The following is a 22,259-nucleotide window of genomic DNA, read 5'->3' on the forward strand; positions in this document are numbered from 1 at the left end:
ATGGCAGGTGAGCCGGGGCGCCGGGAAACTCCAACGGGCAGCTCAGCCGCGGGAGCCAGCCTGTGCCAGTGCCGGCCGCATGCTGACCAGAGCCGCCAGGGGCTTGGGGCTCACTCTAGACGTGGGCCCAAGTGAGAGGCGGTTGTGGTGTCTGGTTGCTAATGGACGCGTGTCCAGGCTCCACAGGGCACTGCTGGGGAGACGCTGGTCTGGCCCTGGCCCTGGCCCAGGCGGTGGGGTGGGATGCTCACACGATGTCTGCCCTGGGTATGCCTGACCAGCCAGTGCTGGGGGGGTGGGGATGACAGCAAGGGCCCCCCCATGGTTGCAGGGGGGCGGGGGTCTGTACATCTCTGTGCAGCCTGGGGGAAGCTCACCCCTTCCCTCACTGTCCCGCCATAGGATCAAATCCCTTTCCGAAGCCCTCGATGACCTGTACAAAGAATTCAACGCGCTGAAGGGCCGGCTGGGGGAGCTGACCACCCGCTTCGAGGGGGTGGAGGCCTTTGTGGATGAGATGAACACGAGCCGAGGCCAGACTCCGGCCAAGCCTCCCATCAGGGCCGCCCAGCCGGAGGCTGACAAACCGGTGGCCCCAGCCAAGCGCCGCCGGGTCCTGGTCAGGAACAACCGGAAGCCCGTGGAGCAGCCAGGGGACGGGTCTCAGTAGGGACAGCCCCAACCGCACTCCCCGGGGGCCAGAAATGCCGCAGACTTTCCCATGCGTTTAGAAGCTGCATGTGTCTTTCTTTCTTCCCTAAAGAGACGTTTCCCCGCAGGTGGCTGCAGTTGGGAGCCGGGCACCTGGGCATTCCCCTGCCCTCTGGATCAGCACTGGCTCCTAGGTGGGGCACCATGTGGCACTTCCCACTCACCGCCCCGCAGCTGCAGTGCTGCCAGCAGGGTGGACTCAGGCAGGATCCACTGGATCATGTGCTGGGGGTTGCTCCTGGCCCCAGAGCTTGGCTCTGCAGAGGGACCCCACGACCGGGTGTTGTGCCCACGAGCAGGACCAGGCAGCAGTGCCATGAGCTGCAGGGAGCGTGGGTTTCTTTGAATCCAGCCTCTAGCTGGTCTTAATCCACCGCTGGCTATACTGAAGCACACGCTGGGGCTTGTGGGAGGGGAGCCGGAGGGACGGGGGATGCTGGGGTGCCACCTTGCGGCAGGAGAAAGGTGCCCATTGGCTCTGGACGGCACAGCAGATCAGGCACTTGCCTCTCGCATGGGAGTGAATTTAGGAGGTTTGGGGCTCATTCCCCTCCCCTAATTTGCTCACTGCACAAGATAAACTGTGAGGCCTGTGTGGCCCAGACTGCTGTGGGACCAGAGCCAGGGGCTGAGAGGGGGGGAGGCTGGTGGGCACCTGCAAAGCCCAGGCCAGCCTAGCTCGCCCTTCGCTTGCACAAGCAGGTGAATTCTTTACTAGCCGGACCTGGATCTCCATGTCCCACAGCTGCATTCCCCTGGGCCTGAGACCCCAACACGGGGGAGCCAATCTGAAATCAGCCAGGCCGAGCCACAGGTGCGTGCGGGGAAGGGCCTTCTATACAGGCAGCCCTAGGAAACCCCTCAGCAGGGAGCGGGACTGGGCAGCAGTGGGCACACTTAGCGAGGGCAGGGGCTGCAGATGCAAGCGATCTGTGCCAGGGCAGTTCTGAAAGCCCGGGCCACGGTGTGTTTGGGCAGGAGGGGGGCTTGGCTCAGCCTGCTGGGCTCTAGGGGAAATGAGTCGATCCTTGATTTTTGCCCTCAATGGGAGGGAGGGAGAACCCGCCCCTCGCACCACATGGCTGGCTGCCCCTCCAGCCACTCGCTGGTGAGACGCCCTAGTTTCTGGAACGTTCAAGTTTTGAGGCAAAACAAACAAACAGAAATCTTGGAAATGCCTGTTCCGCTTGCTTCATCCCCGCCCGTCCGCGGGAGCCAGAACCCATGAGCGGGAAGACGGGGGGACCGCAGGGCCAGCGGAACGCCAAGCTGCCACGTAGCCAACTCGCCCTGATACGCCGCAGCTGGCTAGCGAGCGATGCAGCCGCCCGGCCTGTTCCCTCTGGGGTGAGAGCTGCAGGCGCTGGCCCCCCCCAGCCCTTGGGGCTGACAAGCCCCACGGCCTGCGTTTCACATTCAACTCGGTGAGGTGCAGGAGGCTCAAAGCATCAGCATTTTGGAGCCGCGAGAGCAAATCTGGCTTGGGACCCCAGAGGAAATAACAGTGTCTGGGCCCCGCTCCAGCCCCTAGTGCAACTGGAGAGGCCTGGGGCGCTGCGGGCCAGGGCCGTGCCAGTGCCAGCTCGCCCATCGCTTTGCCTGGCTGTAATCACAAGCTCTTGCTCTCTCGCTTTCACAAGTATATGTGGCGTTCCCTCCCGCTGCGCTGCCCAGGTCCCTGCATGCTTGGGGCCAGGGCGCAGCAGGGTGGAGTTTGTGTCCCGTCCTCAAATAAAGATCTTTCTGTTACCGTCACCGCTTTCTCCGGCTGGAATCTTAACAGAAACGTCAGCAAACGCCCCCGGCCGGCCAGAGGCCAGCACGGCTGGGATCCTGGAGGGGAGACAGCTGTCCCCGCCCTGCTAGTTACCACTAGCATTGCACTGCGTACGCACGGGAACACCGGCCAGGCGCGAGTGCCAGGCTGTTGAGTCAGTTTCAGCCAGGCGAAAGCCTGAGCTCTCGCAAGAAACCTTCGGTGACTTCCAGCCCTTTCCAGAGCCGAGTTCTGACGGCGGAAGGGCTGTCCGGCCTCTTAGTTCTAGGTTGCTGGTTTAAATCCAGCCAAGGGCAGGCGTCTCCAGGTCATTGTCCCCCTCGTTCGATCCCCGCCACAAGCAGTGCTAACTGGCCCCCGTCTCAGCAGTGAGGCCGGCCCGGGGCTGATCTGGCCAGCCACTCAAGTCCCTTCTTAGTCAGGGTGGGGGAAGTATAGGAGACCATCGCTGCCTCCCCACTGTGCTGGGGTGAACGGAGGGCTGCCGCTTGGCACTCTGCCATCTGTGGATCCCAAATGCTTCACAAAAGGGCAGTGGTGTCATTCCTCCCACTGCTGGGGAAACTGAGGCAGGGAAGGGCCTTTCCCTAAAGCTGTACAGCAAGTCTGCTAGAGCTGAGAAGTGGATCCTGGATTCCCCACTCCTAGCCCTATGCCCTCCCCAGGGCTCTGCGCTGCCCTCGCTCTCCAGGGGAACTCCAGCCAGCCAGAGCCTGTTGGAAACATCCAGCCTGGCCCAGCCCCCAGCCCTGATCCTGCTGGAGCTAGCCCTGTGCTCACAGCACGGCTTCCCTGCTTTCAGGGCAACCAGTGGCCCCCGTCAGGCCAGCCCTCAACCTCCCCTTCCCCTGCAGGGGGAGGCTGGGAGCCAGGACTCCTGGGTTCCATTCCCAGCTCTCAGAGGAGGGTGGGTGCTGGTGAGTTGGGGGAGTGTCTGGGAGCCCAGACTCCTGGGTTGTCTCCTTGGCTCTGGGAGGGGAGTGGGGGCCAGTGGTTACAGTGGGGGTTGGGAGCCTGGACTCCTGGGTTCTCTCCCTGGCTCTGGGAGGGGAGTGGGGGCCTGTGGTTACAGTGGGGGGTGGGGGTTGGGAGCCCGGACTCCTGGGTTCTCTCCTTGACTCTGGGAGGGGAGTGGGGGCCAGTGGTTACAGTGGGGGTTGGGAGCCTGGACTCCTGGGTTCTTTCCCTGGCTCTGGGAGGGGAGGGGGGGCCCGGACTCCTGGGTTCTCTCCCTGGCTCTGGGAGGGGAGTGGGGGCCAGTGTTTACAGTGTGTGTGTGGGTGCGTGGGGGTCTGGGAGCCCGGACTCCTGGGTTCTCGCCGGGGGGGGGCATTGCTTGCAGGACAAGGGGCCGCTCCTGGCGGCCCCGCCCCGGGGGGTGTCACAGCGAGCCCCTCCCCCTGCAGCCATTCTCGCTTTACGGCCTGTCGTAAACACCCCCCACCCCATTGCGGCGGCCGCGGAGGGAGCCGTAAGGCGGAGACGCCCCCGCCCCGGTACCTGCGGCCCGAAGCCCCTGGGCGGCCTGAGGGGGGCGCGGGTCGGGCTGGGAGGACCCCGGGAGCGGGTGGGGGGCCTGGCGCAGGGCCTGGGAAGGAGATGGGGGCCTGGGCGCAGGGCCCCTGGGAAGGAGATGGGGGCCTGGCGCAGGCCCTGGGAAGGAGATGGGGGCCTGGCGCAGGGCCCCCGGGGAAGGAGATGGGGGCCACGGGCCCATAGTTCTCCCCCCCCGCAGCTGGGACAGTTCCCGGGGCGGCGTCTCCCTTATGGGGTTTTTGCTCGTTGGCGGCTGGGGCTGCTGGGGGGTTGCCTTGGGGTGCCCCCCGCAGTGTGGGGGGGTGGGCATTGCCCCCTCCCCCCGGCAGGAACCCAGCGCCCCTTGGAACAGTTCTGTGTCCCCCCCATGGGGCTCTGTCAGGCTCCCCCCTTCCACTAACTGTCTCCGTTCCCTCCCCCCAGGTTGGCACCGGGTGCCCATCCGGCAGGAGGATGGCGCACGTGGGCCACAAGGTCGATTACCTGGCTGGGTTCTGCTGCCCGGTCGGGGGGCTGGCTGCGGGCAAGCCCCGAGTGCTGTGCCACGAGAACGAGATCTACCTCTCCAACGGCAGCGAGTTCGTCTATGTGTATGACCAGGAAGGGAAGGTGCTGCAGGTGAGCGCCCAGCCTGCGCCGGGACTGCAGTGCTGGGCCGTGGCGTGAGGTAGCCACTCGCCCCCAGGCTGGGTAGCCCAGGTGCCCACGCCCGGGGTAACTCTGCAGCCAAAACAGGCCCCTGGAGGGGGGGTAAAGCCTGAGGTTAGACTTGACGGGCTCACATTGAGAGAAGGGAAGACCACAGAGGAACTTTTAGTGTGTGGGAGCTGAACGGTGTGGGCAGGCTGGGGCACTGCTGACTTGCGCCCCATTTGCCACACACAGAGTGCTCATGTAGACGTGTCCGCCCTTCCTAGGGGCATGGCTAAAGCGGCAGTGGCTTTCTCTAGCTTCTAGAATCTTTTCCTTATCAAGGTTTGCCCTTGCGGTTGCCTAAAGCTTGGCACCGAAGTCCTTAGTGGGCTGATTTTTCAGAACGACAGCGTGCCTGTCAGAGTCGTTGCGCACTTCTGGGTTCTCAGCACTTGTGACATTAGGCCACTTGCTTCAGAGCAGGTTTGAAAATCTTGGGCTTAGTTCCTGCCGCCAATGACTAGCCAGCTGGCTTCCTCCATCAGTTTTCACGAGTCTAGCTCCATGTATGTCCAGTTTAGCAGAGTTTGGGTTTCAAACTCTCAGTGAAATATTAGTATGGCTTCAAATAACCTTTTCATTGGCGAATGAAGAGTGCTCTTTGACCTGCCCTCATTTCCTGGGACAAACCATTTAATTCAATTATTGAAAGATTTTTTTCCTTTTTTCAACAAGATGATGATTTTTGAGTTTTGTGCACCATGGATTTTTCCCTTTTCTTTGCCATGATAAGCAGCAGCCTTAGCACCGAGTTAGACATGTCATCTTTTTTAATTTATTCTTTTTATCATTTCTAAGGAAGCCATCAGTGAGATACCAGGATTAGCCTCCTGCATGGTTTTCTCTTTCTCAAGGAAGTAGGTCATCTCTGGGTTTTGAATTTTTCTTTTTTTTATCCTCAGCTAGCATAAAACACTGAATGTTTGCTTTGAAATTGTGTGTATGCACGCACACCACTCTTTCAATCCTACGATAATGAACTTCCATTTCTATAGCACCGCTTGTCCAAAAACACTGTACAAGCTACAACTGCTTCCATCACCAGAGCAATGCAGCCACCTCTGGGGTGAAATGTCACCTGCTTACAGCACACAGCAGCAACTACACAACTGTTTAGACTGGAAGTGCAGAATGCCCTACCATGTCTTAAAATGATTGTTTTGAACTTGGAAATACACATGCAATATTGCCCATTAATGGTTTTACTCCTGGCAATTAGTATATTCAGAAAATGGCTGTTTTAACTTGCAGTTGTTCTATATGTGCATCCTCAGCTAATGACCAGGGGAAAATATGATCCAGCTAATGTTTCCTTTATTCATCTGAGAGAAGTTTGCTCCTAGGAAGTTTGCTCCTAGGAAGGTTGAATGGCTAATTTCGACATACGTGCAATCACACGTGCATATTCTCACATAGCATCACTTGTCCAAGTGTATGTACAGAATGCTGAGCGTAAGTCAGTACCTCATGCAGCGCTGGCTGGTTATCACCCATCCGTACTTGTACATAGAGTTCACGAGTAAGCACTGGGAGACTCGAGAGGCCAGATCCTCCATCCGTGTCAGTGGCATAGTTCTGTTGATGTTTCGCGGGTCTTGTCTTCACACACTGCAGTGGTGGTGCTGGACTTGTGGCTGCTTAAAGGGAGGCAGGATGGTGATAGCTGGCATTGGCTAGGAGGGCCCAGTGCCTTTTGGTTCTGTTTGGTGCTGCTCTGATAAGTTGTGTCCCTGTGGTGAGCTCTTGCAGGGGCAGCTGGGAGCCTGCTTAAAAACCAGGAGCAACCTTTCCTCCAGCCTCCATCCTTGCAGCATGAAACTGACATTCTCTTTCCCTTTTTGATATCTAGGCCATCTATAGGTTTCCTGATCAAGTTTGGCACGTGGAACTCCTCCCCCTTCATAGGAAGCTCTACATCCTGTGTGCCGGAACCGGCATTTACTGTGTATCCCTGGACCAGCAGAGCAGGTGAGACTTGGGATGCAGCCTGGCAGGGACAGTGAAGTTTGTCTCTGCTCATTAAAGTCCGAACGAGAGTAGCAGGTGGTTTAATGGCACATGCTTCCAGCCCTCTGCAGCGAGACCTGGCTGGAGTCTAGGGGTTACCCTGAAGGATGGTGGTCTCCAAGCATTCCTGACCCCTAGATTTCCATATGACCATCTACACATTCCTCCTGTTTGCCTCCAACTGTTATGTGGTTACCCCAGGCCCTGAAGGAACTGCAGTGGGGTTTACATTTCAGAGGGGAAACACCTGCTCTTCTGAGTCACCCTAAAAAACCAACCCCCTGGCAGCAGAGTGTCTCCCGACACCCCGCCCATGCAGTGTGCTCTCCACCATGCTATGCTGTCTGTTGGAGAAGTCCTCCAGAGGGCAGGGTGGCGGCACTGGGAGATGTCTAGTCACTGTCAATGCCTTATTTACTCATGATAAGTGGTGGGGGTGCCCCACCTCCCCATGATCCTAGGGGAGCTGATGGGGCAGTGTTTTGGCCCTCCCAATGGGGCTGTCTTCCTGGTGTGTGGGTGTCCGCTTGCTTCAAGGCATGTTTGTTAAAATCCATTAAAAGGCTCGGCTCCCAGGCTGGTTGTGCACTGTCCCGGCAGTAAATCTCATCCACAGGTCAGACTGCCGGTCCATTGAGAGTGGTGACTTGCATTGACAGATTCCTGGTGCTTCAGAGGCAGCCCAGCCGTGCTCCTAGCCCCCTGTGCAGTGCTACATGTTGGGAGAAGGAGAAAATCTATCTGACTCCACCAGGGGTCAACTCGAAGCACAAAATCATGGTTCCCCTTAGGTTAGCCGGTTTGCAGTTTGTGTGATTGATTAGACGTTAAAGTCCTGAGGCTGCGTGACTAGACCGGTACCACCCATGCAGACAGCCCTGTGTCTGGCACTTGTGCTTCATCCTTTCAGCATGCACACATCCAACAGCCACTGGTGTTGGGGGATAGCAGAGGAGTGGGATGGCAGGGTCAGGTGCTCTCCACCCGGCCTCATGCACCCATAAGTTACTGAAAGGGTTAAGGTGTTTCAAACCACTCACCCCTCTGGAGCACTGGCTCGTCCTGCCCTCTCCAGATCACTGCACCCAGTGCGGTTCCTTGAAGCGGATGCTCCTTTTGTAAGCTTGTCTGTAAGCGCGGGGGTGAGGCGAGCTAAGGAAGCGCTGGCTTTGCCCTCTGGCTTGACTGAAAGCTTTTCCTTGTTTGCTTGAAGGTTAATGAAGCAGACTGATGGCGATGGCAAAGAGGACGCTTGCCCTTCCAGCGTCTTCCCCGTAGACTCCGATGCCTGCATCGTCCCAGACGTCACGCTGTGCACCTTCACGCTGCTGAACGACGTTCTCGTCACCCTGTCCCAGGCTCAGGGCCAGTGGTGGATGAAACTCCACGTGCTCCTGGACCCTGACCAGGAGAGCCAGCCATGTCGGCAAATCAGCCAAGTGGGATTCTCCACCTACGACCAAACCGGAGACGACGGGGACGCTCTGTCCTCGCACTTCCTTCCTGTCTTGTGCTGTGCGTCCGCACCAGGGACAGCTGGGCCCGGGGAGGGTCTGTGGTGCTCAGGGGGGTTCACGCTGGAGGAGCCCCTCTTCAGCCTGCTCTTTGGCATAGACGCTGCCATGCTCGACTCTCCCATGATTCTCTGTGGCTTCCCGGACGGGCAGCTGTGCTGTGTGCCGCTGAAGGCCCTCAGTCCTTCTGGAGCTGTAGATGCCTGCAGTGAGGTTGCAGGCCAGGCTCCGCCTGTGAAGATCCTTCACCATTTGGAAGAACCTGTTGTCTTCATTGGAGCCTTGAGAACAGAACACAAAGCCCCTGAGGATCCCGGTGACGAGCAGCTGTTTGGAGACTCAGGCTGCGACTGTGTGGTGGTGGTCGGGCACTACGGCAAGATGGTGGCCATGAAGGCAGAGCGGGGAGAAGAGGCCAAGGTCCCAGAGGTCAGGGAGTACTACCTGCAAGGGCCCATCCTGTGCGCCGCCTGTGGTGGCGGCAGCCGGATGTATTACAGCACGCATTCGGACATCTCCGCAGTCGACCTGGATTGGGTCAGCAACGCTTCCGACCCCGAGAGCATAGATAACACTGCATATGTCCTGCCTCCCGTTCTGTCTCCAGCCAGTTTAAGTATCTGTAGCGTTGTGGCGCTTTCCTTGTCTTCTCGGGCCTCAGAAGGTACTGCCAGCAGTAAAAAATTGTCATTCTTGGGGCTGAAATGGGCAGGAATAGCTTTGTCCTAACTGCGTATTCCCGTTTCTACCTCTCCACCATTCCTCGTTAAAGGTCCAGCTTCCATTGGCTCACCCTCGTTATTGTAAGTTGTTTACATCAAGCATGCCGAGCCAGGAATTGGATGGGAGAGGAAATGTCATGTGTGTTCAGAGATCAACTCCCCATGTGGCTGTCTTTGTGGTGTCCCTTGTGTGGGTGTCTCTCCCACCTTGGAGCAGTAGGTGGTGTGGTCACGGTCGGAGGGGTTGTGCTCTCTATAAAGAGGACCTGGGGCTGCTGTGTCTGTGTCAGAGGTAGGATCCTGCGTGGAGTGGCGCTGGGGGCAAGTCCAAATCGACCTAAGCGAAAAGCTTCCCAAAAGGCAATTTCCAAACACCGCGGCTGGCTGGACAAAGGGCTCCACAGGGAAGAGCTCCAGACACAGCCGTTCCGAGTCCGTAAGCTCCTTTCCTTCTTCTGCCTGACAGCTCTGTGTCCGCGCATTGCTCCCCAGTGAGGGCTGGGGGAGCAGGTGTGTTGCCTTCTCAGAGTGGGGTGCTGCTGTAGCATTCTGGGGACAGTCCAAAGTGCTCTCTGCCATGCATAGAGATGGGGGCAGAGAAGGAGCTAGGGAGCCCTGTTAACTCTTACCTGAGCCCCATAAGCTGGTGGCTTTGTGACCATGTGGGCACTAAAGAATCGGCAAGAGAGTAAGGTGACATTTGGCAAAGCATGAACAAGTGGGGCGAGGCAGGGTGCTGCTGGCACCTCTGCAGAACTCGGGGAGCAGCCTGCACCAGCAGCAGTTGGTTGTCCACAGAGCCGGAGCGTGTCTCCTGATCAGAGGGCACCTGCATGGAAACACTCTTTGCTTATGCTGCATCTGTCGTCATCCTGAGGCGCCGCCCAGCTCTTGAAGTCACAAGGAGCAGTGGGCAGCATGGAGCCACTTCCCATGCATGTGTCCCTGGTAACAGAGCGAGTGAGTGCATCCCGCCTGCAGGGGCGGGTGGCTCAGGGTGGGCGTGCCGTGTAACGTTCTGTGTATTTGGTTTCCCGTTGTAGCCTGTTGACAGTCATTCGCAGTCTGTGTCTCTGCAGCTCTCTCCAAATTCCTGTTGTAGGACACCTGGTATTTTGGGGGGCCCTGGGTGGGGGTGGGGAGAAGTAACTCCCCAGTCCCCAAACTGCTCCTGGAAAGGAATGTCTCATTATGTCGAGACTAATCAGACATTCCTCGGCAGAGTTACACCCGCAGCCCTGGATGCAAAAGGCGTTTGCCTCCTCACACCACAGCTTCCCCTCCGAGCCGGCTTGCTGAGGAGGGTACAGTCTGCGGGCCCCAGGCAGGGCTATACCGTCGTCCCTGCAATCTTCAGGGGGAATGGCTCCTCTCTCAGGGCTGGGTGCAGGGCTCAGCCAGAATGAGGGACGTACGCCGCTGCTCCCTAGTTGCATCGGGGGCTGTGTGTGAGATCCTAGTCTGTTTGCTGCCGGCTAACCTGGTTCTCTCTGCGTGTCCCCCACTCCAGGTGACTCGGAGCTGTTGGCTCTGTCTGCTAAAGGCCGACTGATGAGCTGTGACTTGTGCAGTCCTGATGACGCTCATCCCGTCAGGCTGACCCCAGAAAAAGCTGGCCAAAGGATAAAGGAACTGCTGTCGGGGATAGGCAATGTCTCGGAGAGGTAAAGGGCAGCGTGCTAATGGGGGTGAGAGGGCTGTTAGCGTGTGAACTCCTTGGTTTTATTGGAAGTGAACTCGATTCTCCTGCATCAGCTCCCGGCTCCGAGGTTAGCAGTACAGTGCTTTTATTAGTTGGCTGCTGTGCTCAAACATTTGCCTTTCCTGAGTGATCCGGAGTCGAGACAGCCCGGGAAGAAGCCCCCAGCCCCATGGGATAATAAAAACCTTGTTTGCAGCCAGTGCTGCCCGCTGCCCTTTTCCCTTCAAGCCAGAGAGCTCTTGTATGCTGGGAATGGCCTGGTGTTTACAGCCTCTGCAGCAGACGGTGGGAGGCCAAGATGGCAGTGACTCCCAAGCATCCCAAAGCGGATGCCCATTTGGGGATCCTGTGCAGGGCAGATGTGTGCCTGAGGCCTGGACGCTCATCTCTGCCGTATTTCCTTGGGGTTTGTGTGTGCGTTTCCCAGGGCGCCAGGTACCTGCTTTTGTAGCCGCCGCCGCGTTTTGTACGGCTGTCTCTTGTAGCCACGGCTGGGGAAGCAGCTGGGAGTGGGCTCGTACAGCCTCCCCGATTGGCTGGCATTGCGTGAAGTGAACGGGCCCAGGCTGATCTGGAAGGGGGCATTTGGGGCACCAAATCCTTGTGAGCAGCAGTGCTGTGGCTGGCCAGGTCCCAGGAGGGTTCTAGGGATGACGGGGCACTCAGCCTGGCCAGCACTCTCAGCTGTTGAAGTTCCAGAGCAGTGGTGTCCGGGGGAGTTTAGAAGGACTCATGAAATGATCTGTGGAAGTTTGGCTTCTCCACCTTAGTGAGAGTGCCACTTTCCCTGGGTGTGTAGCCTTGTGTGCTAGCCTTTGGCCACCTCGCCTGGCTGCGTTTCCGATTCGTTAGCTCCGTGTGTCCCTCTGAGCTGTCTTCTCCCCCTGCTCCCCACAGAGTTTCTTTCCTGAAAAAGGCGGTGGACCAGAAGAACCGAGCGCTGACGAGCCTGAACCAGGTGATGAATGTGAGTGCTGCCTTACTGTCCAACCACGATGGCCGGAAGCCCGTCACTTGCACTGTTACCGCCAGCTGGAGCCGCCTGCTGCTTCGAGATACCTGGACCATCTCCTGCGTGTTGGAGAACTTGAGCGAATGCAGCCTGGAGCAAGGCTGGACCCTCTGCGTTCAGCTGTTCACGAGCTCCTGTGCCTTCGACGAAGACTCTGCTGATTCGGCCACCACGTTCACCTTTCCAATCGACCAGCTCCTGCCTGGGAGCAAGAGGGAGGTGACGCTGCCGCTTGGCACAGCCGAAGGCACCAAGTTGGAGCTACCTCTGACCGTCTCCTGTGCTCTCTTCTACAGCCTGCGAGAGATTCTGGACAGTGCGTCGGACTCCTATGAGTCACTGGACGACCTGCTTCCTGATGACTCTCCTGGCCTCTCCCCAGACAAAGAAGGGATCTGCCTGCCCCTGAGCAAATGCACCATCGACATCTTGCAGTGCCTTCGTCTGGATGACAGCACAGTGCCTGGAGCACCTCCTTCCATAGCCACCCTGTCAGACCCGGTGGAGACCTTCCTGAAAGTATCCAGGGTGCAGTCTGACCCCAGCAGCGTGGAAGTCAGTGACCAGCTGCTTCCCAAGGCACCGGACACCCTAGGAGATGAGTATCTACCCCCATCAGTGGCTTCTATCAAGGTGTCATCGGAGCTGCTGAAAAATGCATTGAAGAGCTTCTGTGCAGGTTGGTAATTCTCCTGGGCGGGTGTCTAGTCGCAGGGCGTGTTCCTGTCCAGGCAGCGTTGTCCTGGGGTGGATTTGCTGCGGTGGCTCCCCCTGTGCAGGGCTGGGCTCTGTGATCGCTTTCCAGAAGTCGTTCCCTTCGGACGCTCAGACACTCTTGTGCCCAGGGCTCCTTGGGGAGGTGCTTGGCCACGGATAACAGACGTTGAGGCTTGTGGGAGCTACGTGGCTGGCCTCCCTGGGGGTTCAGATATTCAGACGCCGTCTGAAGTGATCAAATGAGGGTTGCCTGAGTCGGTCTCTGCCCCAGCTGTGTCTGCAGCGAGAAGCCCAGACCCAGGCCGGCTGCCTGGCGCTGCTGATGTTTGTGCTAGTTCTTGACTATCATAAACCAGGATTTTGTGCCCGCTCCCCTGCCCGGGCATGACCCCCTGGCTCGTGAGCTTGTGACATAGCATTCCCTTGCACTGGACTTGTGCAGCACTGCCACCGCTGCACGATCTGGCAGGAGAGCTGTTCCCTAGGGGTCGACCCTTCGTGTGGAGACTGGCCTCTCTGGGCAGAAGGAGCCACAGCCACACACTGGGCCAAGGAGGGGTTGTGTGTGGTTGCCGCGCCGAGCTGTGAGGCTAGGGCCAGGAACATGGTCAGTCCCGACAGACACCCCTGGACAGGGACCAGCCCGGAAACCCCCCACTGGAGCCCATCCAGGCCTACTGCAGTGGGGTGGCGTCTCTCCTTGGCCAGGACGTGGGGTCGCCACCCGTCTGCATGGGGAAGAGCAGGCAGTCTGTCTCCTGCTGGCTGTGCCAAACTCACCCTCTCCTTTGGATTAGTCTCTCGAAGTGGCTGTGCGAGGTGGGGTGAAGGCACAGTTGGAGAAAGCTAGAGCTGTGTCCGAACGGAGTGGGTTTCAACGTGGCTGAGGGTGAAGGAACTGCACAGTGTGTGTCCAGGTGTGATGCAGACCTCGCCTACGCAGCTCTGCCAATGCGCCTCTCCCTCTGGCTTCCTGAGCAGGCTCCGTCAGTCGTGCCAGTTCGTGGAGCATTCGCGCCGGTGGCGCTGTTAGCCAGAGCTGAACACTGATCTCAGAGAAATGAAAATCAACCCCACCATACTCCTGTGGCTGGCACCACGGTCGCCCCCCTCTTCTCCTGTCCCCAGGAGGCGCTGCCTCTGTAGCAAACCCTCCCTGTGCTGTGCAAGAGACCAGGGTGAGAAATCAGACTTTGGGGTCTCCCACGAGGTGGTGGGAACCCATAGCCGCAGGGCAGCACTCGGCTCCTGCGGGAGGGGAAGTGTCTAACAGAGCGAGCATCCTGGGGCCACACAGAACCAGCCCTCCCGGTGCTCCTTTGTGTCCGTGGATCCCCTTCCCCTCGGGGAACGGATGGGAAGGCTCTGCCTCTGACAGAAAGAAGGGCCCAGACCTGCTGTCTCCTTTGCTCCTAGGGGCGTCCTGTGGCACTGGTTGGGGGCTGTTTCTTGGAGGCCCTGACCCCCTCCCGTTGTGTGGCGTGTGGCCGCCCTCCCTCGTGCCACAGGAGTGTGGCAGGGTGCCCGGGGGAGTCCCGCTCTGAGGCAGCGTTCCTCTCTGAGTGGGCTCACTTAGCGTGACTAACGTGACAGCGGTGCGGGGGAGGCGCCGGGCTCGTGCTTGGAGAGACCCCGGCTGCCGCTGCGGAGGGGAGCGTGTGCAGCCACCTGACCAGTTCTGCTTTCTCTCCTTTTCCCCCAGGAGCCCCGCTCTGCTGCGCTGCTCTGCAGTGGCTGCTGGCGGAGAATGCTGCGGCTGCGGCACTCAGGAGCCAGGATGTGTCGGCAGTGCGGGGCCTGGCCCCAAGTGGAGGCGAGGTGCAGCTGCTCGTCCGAGAGGCAAGGAATGGGTTAGCTCTGCAGGGCATCAGCCCCCGTCCCATCCCCACCAAGAGCTGGCTTCTGCCCCAGGGTCCTGGGACCAGCCAGTGGCAAGCTGGGGGCCTGGCTCTGCCTGTGGAGACCTGCAGGGAACCACTGCGGTGGGGAGGGAAGGAAGGGTCTAGGTCCCGTCATCTCTCAGGGCTTGACAAAGCCCAGGATCAGCTCCTCCCCCTCACAAACCCCATGCTACCCCCGTTGGGAACGTCCCCTGGGGCCGGGTGCCCAAGCCCCTGGGCATCAAGGGGCTCCCCCCGGGGGGTCAGTGAAAAGCCGCATGGCCCTGGCTGCATTGCCGGGTTTGGAGATCTGGCTGCTTCCCCTGCCTTTGCCCCCCGGGTTCTTCAAAGGCTTGTGCTGCCCCCTGCTGTCTGTGGGACTGGGGGTGGCCAGGGGTCAGCTGAGTTCCTCACTTCTCAGAGCCGAAGGGGACACGGCCCCTTGTCCATGGGATTGTCTTGTGGGTAAGGAATGAGATGAGGAGCCAGTTCCCGGCCCTGCCCTCTCTGCGTCTGTTCAGCCATGCGTCAGGTCTGCCAATGGCCTTATCTGGCCCTCGTCCCTGTGGTGCTTGCGCTGCCCGGCCCTGCCAGGCAGGTGGGCACCTTGGCCAAGCTTATGCAGGTGCATGGCAGAGCAAGGCACTGTTCAGGTCCCAGTGTGATGCCTTAAAATCCACGACCTCCTTTCTGCCTGTGGGGCTGACGATAGTCCGAGGCTACGTCCCTCCGTGCCTGAGGAGTGCAGACACCAGGCACCGAGCATGAACGTGAACGGAGCCAGCGGCTCTGGGAGGGCTGCCTTCCCCCGGCACTTCCCTCCCCAGGCTGGCTGCTGTTGCCAAGGCTAGTGTGAATAAGGACTTCTCTCCGGCTCCGCCCAGCTGCTCCTTCCCGGCCCTACTGAGTTGCCATAACTTGGCAGTGATGGCCCTGATTCGGCTGCCGGATCCATGGGGCTGGGAAGCAGCAAAGCTTTGCTTTTAACTGCTTGTCTCTTTGCTCATCTGGCTCGCTGTGATTTGCTACTTCTGCGAAGTGAGGGGAAACGTGCCTGGATGCTGGTTTAAGTCTGATCTGCTTCGGCTTTTCCTTTAATGCGAAAATCCCTCTCTAAGTGCAAAAGAAAAAGACTAATTGCAAAGCGGCTCTCCTGCCACGGCCGGTTAACCCTCTGGCGAGAGAGCCCCAGCTGGCCGTGTGCTGGCAATGACCTGGTTCAGGTTGCTTCATGCACGAGAGCGTTAATATTGCCAATGTGATTAGTGCCAGCATTAATTCTGCTCAGGCTAAGCCTCCCGGATTAAATCCTTTGGGGAATGGCCATCGAATCATCCCCGTACGCTGCCGGACAAGGCTGGAGCCTGCTGTCCTCCTGCAGTACTGCCGCTTCTGGGTTCCAGTCCAAATGCCATGAGTTTGATGGGTCTCTGCACTTATCTAGGGCCCCGTGTAGTCTCAGTTCAGGAGACCAAATGACCTTTTACTTCTAAGGTTGTTGGTTGGGCCAGGGCAGCCTGGCTGGGGGAATCGTCCCCCTCTTCTGCCGCCGTTCCCTTTACTGTCACGAGCCTGGAGGTGTTCCTAGTACAGATGAGCGATGGACGGGGAGGGGCAAGGAATGCTGCTGCCCCATGCTGCTGCCTCTAGAGCACAGGTATCTCTGGCTGTTGGGATCCACATCTAACCCTCCTCCATCCACAGCTATGCTGTATGGCCGAGGGGGCACCCCAGGGGTCTGCCCTGCCCTCTGCACAGACAACCCCTGTGGCTTGGCAATGTTTGCAGTAAGGATCTCCTCTCTCTTGCAGGTGGCCGTGAACGATCTCTGCCCAGCAGGCCCGATCCAGGCCGTGGAGATCCTGATCCAGAGCCCTTCTCTGGCAGATATGTGCAGAGTGCATCAAGCCGTGATCCGGCGCATCCAGGTGCAAATCCCACCCCCCAGACAGAGAGGGGGCTTATACTTGCAGCAGCGGCCTGGGAACGCTGCTAGGAGCTGCCCCTATTGCAGCCTGCACTGGGGGTTGTTTAGCTGGGAGTGAGCTTTGCCTCCGTCACTCTATTGGCCTGGTTCTGAGCTAAGCTGGGGTCCCTGGGTCGTACCAGTCAGAGGGGTTTGGTGTCTCCCAGCCCTTCGGCTCTCTGGAGCTGCTGCTTCTGACCCTCATCACCTGGGCTCGCTACCCTTCCTGCCTGTGCTGGTTGCACCCAGGACATGCTTCCTCCAGCTGCTCCCATGGGCAGTGTGAATGGCGCGGCGCTGACCAGCCGGCAGCCCTTCCCATGGCTGCACGGCTAGTCCATGGGAATCCCAGGACTCCAGCCTGCTGCTTGCCGCCAGCATTGCTCCATACGCTGCTGTGCGTGGCCGCTCCTTGCCCGCAGTGCAGCAGCTGCTCCTCCTGCCAGGGCGTTAGAGCCAAGGAACTGCGCTGCCTGCAGGCTGTGACCAGCTGTGTAGGGGCCGAGCCTGGGCAAAGGCAGAGCTACCTTAGCCTGGGCTCAGAGGGGCCCCCCAGGGCAGTTTGGGTTGGAGCAGTTGCTTTACAGGGGGTCTCCTTGGCACCACCCTGTGGCAGAACTGTACAGTGCAGCTTGAAATCAGCGGGGCGCTAACCGGGGAATGCGCGATTGGACTGGCCCTGGCTAACACACTCCCCATCGCCAGGGGCCAGGCTAGAAGCCATTGGAGCCTGTAGCAGCCTGAACCAAGAGTGGGCCGTGCTAAGGGCAGCAGGGCACCTGTAGCCACCCGGGGAGCCAGCTTCCTTGCACAAGATGCACAAGTCAGTTCCTAGCGTGGTGCAGAGCACTGCAGCCCCGGCTAAAGGGGACCGTGGCTGGAGCAGAGCAGGGCACCTGCAGTGTGCACCAAGGTCTGTCCTGTGCCCGAGGGGCCTGCCTGCCAATCTAGGCAGCGAGGAATACCCAGCCCCTGTGGGTGGAGCAGCAGCGAAGGGTGCCAGAGGGGTCAGTCAGTGGGGAGTGCTGAGGCCTGGAAAGCCCGGAGGCTGGAGCAGAAACGGGAGTGGCAGTCAGTGCTGCAGTGCGTTCAAACCTAGGCTGGGTGGGCGGGGGAGTGTTTCAGATGCGGCTGCACCGAGAGGCTGGGAACGGCTGCTAGGAAGAGCAGGCAGAGTCCCAACAAGACAGGTGCCGGCGCAGGAGCAGGATCTGGGGCCAGCTGGAGGAAGGGAGCCTTGGTTAGGTGGCTCAGTGCTGTAGCCGTGCCCGAGGTGTATGGCCTGGCAAGGCTCCCTCCCTTGGCAAGCGTTGGCTAGGGGAAACCCAGAGGGCACCGTAAAAGCAGCTCCCTCTAACGCCACGTTCTCTGTTCTGAAGCAGACTCTGGTGCTGGAGCAGGCGGCTCAGGGCTCCAGTCCCCCTGACCTCCGCATGCAGTATCTGTGCCAGATCCAAGCCAATCACGAGGTAGGTAGCGTTCCCGGGTGGTACGTGGCGTGGGCGGGGGGCAATCTGTGCATTGGGCGAGTGCGTCTGTGTAACCGCGGAGGGGGGCAGAACGTCCCTCTCCCGAACTGCAGGGCATGAAACTCCGAGCCAGGCACCGAGCGCAGGCGGGGCTCCTTGCTCCAGACCCTGCAGAGGCTGACACACTAGGCTGGCACAGGCTTCCAGGCCCAGAGCGGCGTGGTCCCGCTGAGCGCTTAGCTCCTGGCAGCCACGAGGCAGCAGGGCTGGGGGGTGTTAGCTGGGAGGCCGGGGGGCTCTCTTCAGGTCGTGCCAGGAGATCTGTAACTTGCCCCTGACATTTACAGCTGGGCCCTGGTGTGGCTGCAGGACGCCTGTGCGGAGGGGCCAGGGCCTGGCAGGCAGCAGCAGATCCAGCTGGCTGATCCAGCTTCCTAACCCCTCTCCTCTCTGCCTGGCAGATGCTGCTAAAGGACGTGCAGTCCCTGCGGGACCGTCTGTGCCTCGGGGACGACGCCAGTGCCACGGCGGAAAAGCTCCTGCACGTCTACCGGCAGCTGCGCAATCCCAGCCTCATCCTTCTGTGAGCACGGGGCTGGCCTGAGACGCTGGGGCCAGCTGGGCTCCAGGCAGTGCTCGTTTGGGTTCAGAGCAGCGGGCAGAGCCAGGCCTGCTCGCTAACCCAGCCAGGACTGGGGAGAGGATTTGGGGAGGGGGGAGGGTGCTGGCAGTGCAAGTCCCCACCCTGAGTGGGGAGCCTGAGGCTGAGCTCGGGTTGTGTGTGTGTTTTGTGGACGTGTTTAAGCAGCGGGGGGGAGTTCCCAGGGCTCCAGACGCCTGCCCACCCCTCACAGTAGCTGGCCGAGGTGGGAGTGGCGGCAGGGCTGAGCTCGCTCAGCTGTTGTGTGTGGCGCGGCAGCCAGCGTAGGTGGCGTGTTTGGGGTTGTGCTCGTTTAGCTTCTCTCTCGTTCCAATGGCCGTGACTTTGCTGTGCGCAGCGGCGGGAGTCGGCTCCCTGGCCGGGCACCGGATCTTCGCAGGGAATGTGCTTTCCGGCTGGTTCCCCTCCCTCCAGAAAGGGCTATGCCTCCCTACAGCGTCTCGCTTTCGGGGTGCCCACCCCCAACCCGCGGGGCCCCTTTTTCTACCAGGGGGTTGGGTAGCTGTCGTTTCTAAGAAGGATCTGCCCGTGTCTCCGTGGGGCGAGTTCCTCCTGCTCGCCGTGCTGTGGCAAGCCAGCACGTCCCAGTGTTTGTGAATCTGTCGTGTGCCATTGAAAACCACCCTTTGCCGCTCAGCGTGTGCCCGTCTCCTTTCCTTTCCATCGCAGCCGCCTCCGTCCCCCTCGGCTCCCTGGGGAAAAGCACCTTGCCCCGCGCTGTGCGGGCAGCGTAGTGCCCTCTGCTGCCCATGAGCAGCCTTTGCGCCGGCCCCGGCACCCTGCAGCACACTCCAGCATGGTACCGCTGCCCCTCCCGAGGCGAGCTGGCGGAGGGGGGAAAGCTATGGCTCTAAAGGGGTGGGATGGCGGCCTTTGCCCTCTGCAGACCTGGGTTCGAATCCTTGGCCAGCTCACACCATTCCCCAGCCTGCCATGCAGCAAGGTACCCGGGGCAGGGGTGCTGAGGGCCTGTGCTGGCAGGGCAGGGACACTTGACTGGAATGATTGCTCAGCACCTGCCAGACGAAGCCTGGCCCTTCCAGGGCTTGGCTTCCTCCCCGGAGCACCAGATCCACTCGGAGAACAAAGCAAGCCTGGCTGGGGTGAGGCGTTACCCGTTTCACTGTCCCTGGCTGGTACTGTCTGACCCAGCGTCCCGTGGCTTCCCGGCCCTGCGGCGTTGGTGTGAGGCGCCGAGCAAAGGGCTAACAGACCAGGACGTTCCTGGTTCGAGGGGGTGGGAGCTGCGGAGGGTCTGTCCCTGCCGAGCGCTGGCTGGTGCCTGGCTCGCACAACTGGTCTGTGGGAACCTCCTCCCTTGGCTAAGAAAAGCGGTACTGGAGCCTGCTGCCCTGGCACCGGAGTCCCAGTGGCCTCAAACTAGCACACACACCCCCCCACGTGCGCACATGCGCTTTCCTCCTGCGCCTCACCTCGAACACAGCCCCCGAGCCGAGCCCCGGCTGCCCCTTTCTGTTGGTAGCGTGGGAGCTTTGTTCTGCAGTGACCTTGCCTCCATGGGCAGCCTCGGCACAGTGCCAGGCAGGGCCGGGAGGGCTGGCCCTGGGCAGAGGAGAGCCAGTGGCAAGAGGCAACAGCCCCTGGCCATGCTGGCTGCTGTGGGCACCACGCCCTGGCAGGGGGCAGCAGGCCGGGGTTTGGAAAGGTTAATGGTGGCAGGCTGCGCTGGGTGCTGTCCGATGTAATTATCCACCCCGCTGCCTTCACTCCTCCGCTGCGCAGGGGACGGAGTCAGAGCTGACAGATCTGGGTCTCTGGGTCCTTTCAGTCCCCTGCAGGACTAACCTAATTGGATCTCGGCCAGCTGCCAGGCAGAGCCGAGCGAGTTCTGCTGAGCTGCCGGTGCCTGTGTATTCAGGGCGGCCGTGTGCTTAGAGGGGCCGGGCCAGAGCCCAGCTGCTCCTCCCCGCTGGCCCCTGCCAGGGAGAAGCTGCTTGCTCAGACAGTTCCCGTGCCCTGCTGCCCTGCAGCGGGAGGATTCAGCAGCCAGGTACTCCCGGGTTCCGGCGTGGGGCTGCCCTGCCAGCGCCGTTCATGGGCTGGTCGCAAGCCTGGGAGCTGAGAGTCAAGCTGGCTTCGTTCTTGTTCACACACCCTCACCAGTAGCAGAGCTAGGAATAGAACCCAGGTGTCCGGCCGCCTGGCCCTGGGCACTAACTGCTTGTCTCCACCTGCTCAATTACCACTCCCAAAGGAAGAGCTTAATGCGTGTTCCTTGGCCACAGCCATGCCCACCTGCCCTGGGCACCAGCCTTCCAGGCTGGGCTCTGCCCTGCCAGGGGATTTTTCTGCATACAGATGTTGGCTGGGTGCAAACCCCTGCCAGCCAGGAGCCCTTGAGCAAACAGCGTCCCTGGGGGTGAGGGGCCCCCCAGCGCTGGGCTGAGGCAGGACCAGCTCCTGCAGCGTGGGGGGCGGGGGCTGCCCAGCTGCTCTCCCCCCGCTGGCCTCGGGCGCTGCGGGGTTAATGGGGCGGGCCCAGCAGCTGCAGTGCGCTCGACCCCCACTAGAGGGCGGCAGAGCTACGCTCACCGGCACCCAGCCCCGCCCCCGTGCAGGAGCGTTAACCCCTGCAATGCCGCAGGGCCCCGGCTGGAGCTGAGGCGGCTGCTGCAGCGAACCCAGCAGGGTGCTCTGAGCATCTTGGCACGGTCGGGGGCAGACCCAGACTCCTCCCCAGGCACGGCCCCTGCCCCCCAGGGGGCTACTGGAGAATCTCCCTCAGCTGGCTTCCGTGCAGGGGCTATGACACAGAGCTGAGCAGTTCCCATCCCCCGCCAGAGGGAGGCCCCAAACCTCTGGCCCAGGGGCACTAGGGGAGATTCCTTGAGGACTGCCTGAGCCCTGCCCCCCTGGGCTGCCCTCGCCCCACACAGGAGGGAGCCACAGCCCAGCTGCTGCGGTCTCCAATACCCCCAGCAGGGGGCAGAGCGCTCCGAGATGGGGATCCTCCCGCTGCAGGCTGGGGGCAGGAAGCCAGGGCTAGGGGTGGGAGGGGCTGGAGGTCAGGACTCCTGGGTCTGTTCTGACCTGAGCCAGCCTCCCCCACCCCCAGCTCTGCCAGTGCCCCTCAGTCCCGACCCGCAGCCCTGGCCAGGCCCCACCCCACTCACTTCACTTGGGACCTTTGGGACCTGGCTGGGTAGGCGAATCCACTAACCCTGGGGCACTATGGGCCTTGCCCTGTATTCCCCCCCCCAAATTCCCCACGCATCCCCTCCCTCCCCCACCCCCCTCCTGCTCTCCCCACGCATCCCCTCCCTCCCTCCCTCACCCCCCTCCTGCGCTCCCCACGCATCCCCTCCCTCCCCCACCCCCCTCCTGGCTCAGAGGGTGACGCTGGCTTTGGCCACCCCAGGGGAAGGGGGGGGGCCTTTGTTTGTGGAAGGTTCCCCCCCCCCCCAGCTGCTCTTCCTGCCATTTCCCTCTGACCCCCTCGCTTCCGCCTGCTGTTTCCACCCGTCCCTTATCCCAGCCGGCTGCCAGGAAAGGGGGGTGGCACCAGCTGGGCCTCCAGTGCACTGGGCCTGCTGCTCCCCATCTTCCCCCATAACCTCTGCCCTGGGGCCAGCTCCGGGCCCCCAGCCCCTGACGCAGGGTTGGGAGCAGCCAGGGGTGCAGGGTGGTGGGGGGGAGCCCAGGACTGGCTTAGCAGGGGGCCCTGGCAGAGCTGGGGGGGCGAGCAGGGGGCACTAGCTCAACCTGCTGGGGGAGCTGCTCCAGTTGACACATCCCCCTAGGGCTGCAGCCGCTCCCCTGCTCTTTGCTTAGCAGGTGAAATGCTGAGCCCCCACCCCCACCCCCGCACCCAGGAGCGGCAGTGCCCCCCCACCTGGGCTTGCCCCACCCAGGGACTCCAAGAGCCCTGCTC

The 22,259-nt window shown here is 60.8% G+C and overlaps 1 protein-coding gene across 4 annotated transcripts; it reads left to right on the plus strand.

Moving 5' to 3' along the window:
• The first annotated feature begins 3,914 nt into the window (after positions 1–3,914).
• On the plus strand, positions 3,915–19,003 carry FAAP100 (FA core complex associated protein 100). Of its 4 annotated transcripts, none has more exons than XM_039501979.1 (10): positions 3,915–3,984; positions 4,448–4,642; positions 6,567–6,685; positions 7,938–8,902; positions 10,471–10,624; positions 11,560–12,353; positions 14,094–14,230; positions 16,083–16,199; positions 17,617–17,706; positions 18,168–19,003. In XM_039501979.1, the coding sequence occupies exons 2-10, from the start codon at positions 4,478–4,480 to the stop codon at positions 18,291–18,293; spliced, it is 2,667 nt and encodes an 888-aa protein (XP_039357913.1). In that variant the 5' UTR covers positions 3,915–3,984; positions 4,448–4,477; the 3' UTR covers positions 18,294–19,003. The 4 variants fall into 4 exon arrangements, 3 of the variants coding, with proteins under 3 accessions (XP_039357913.1, XP_039357914.1, XP_039357915.1); XM_039501980.1 differs by having other exon boundaries at positions 17,620–17,706; XR_005588519.1 differs by lacking the exon at positions 18,168–19,003 and having other exon boundaries at positions 14,094–14,241; positions 17,620–17,636.
• Positions 19,004–22,259: the final 3,256 nt, after the last annotated feature.

Source organism: Mauremys reevesii, linkage group 15 (assembly GCF_016161935.1).
Source record: "Mauremys reevesii isolate NIE-2019 linkage group 15, ASM1616193v1, whole genome shotgun sequence".
Taxonomy (NCBI): Eukaryota; Metazoa; Chordata; order Testudines; family Geoemydidae; genus Mauremys; species Mauremys reevesii.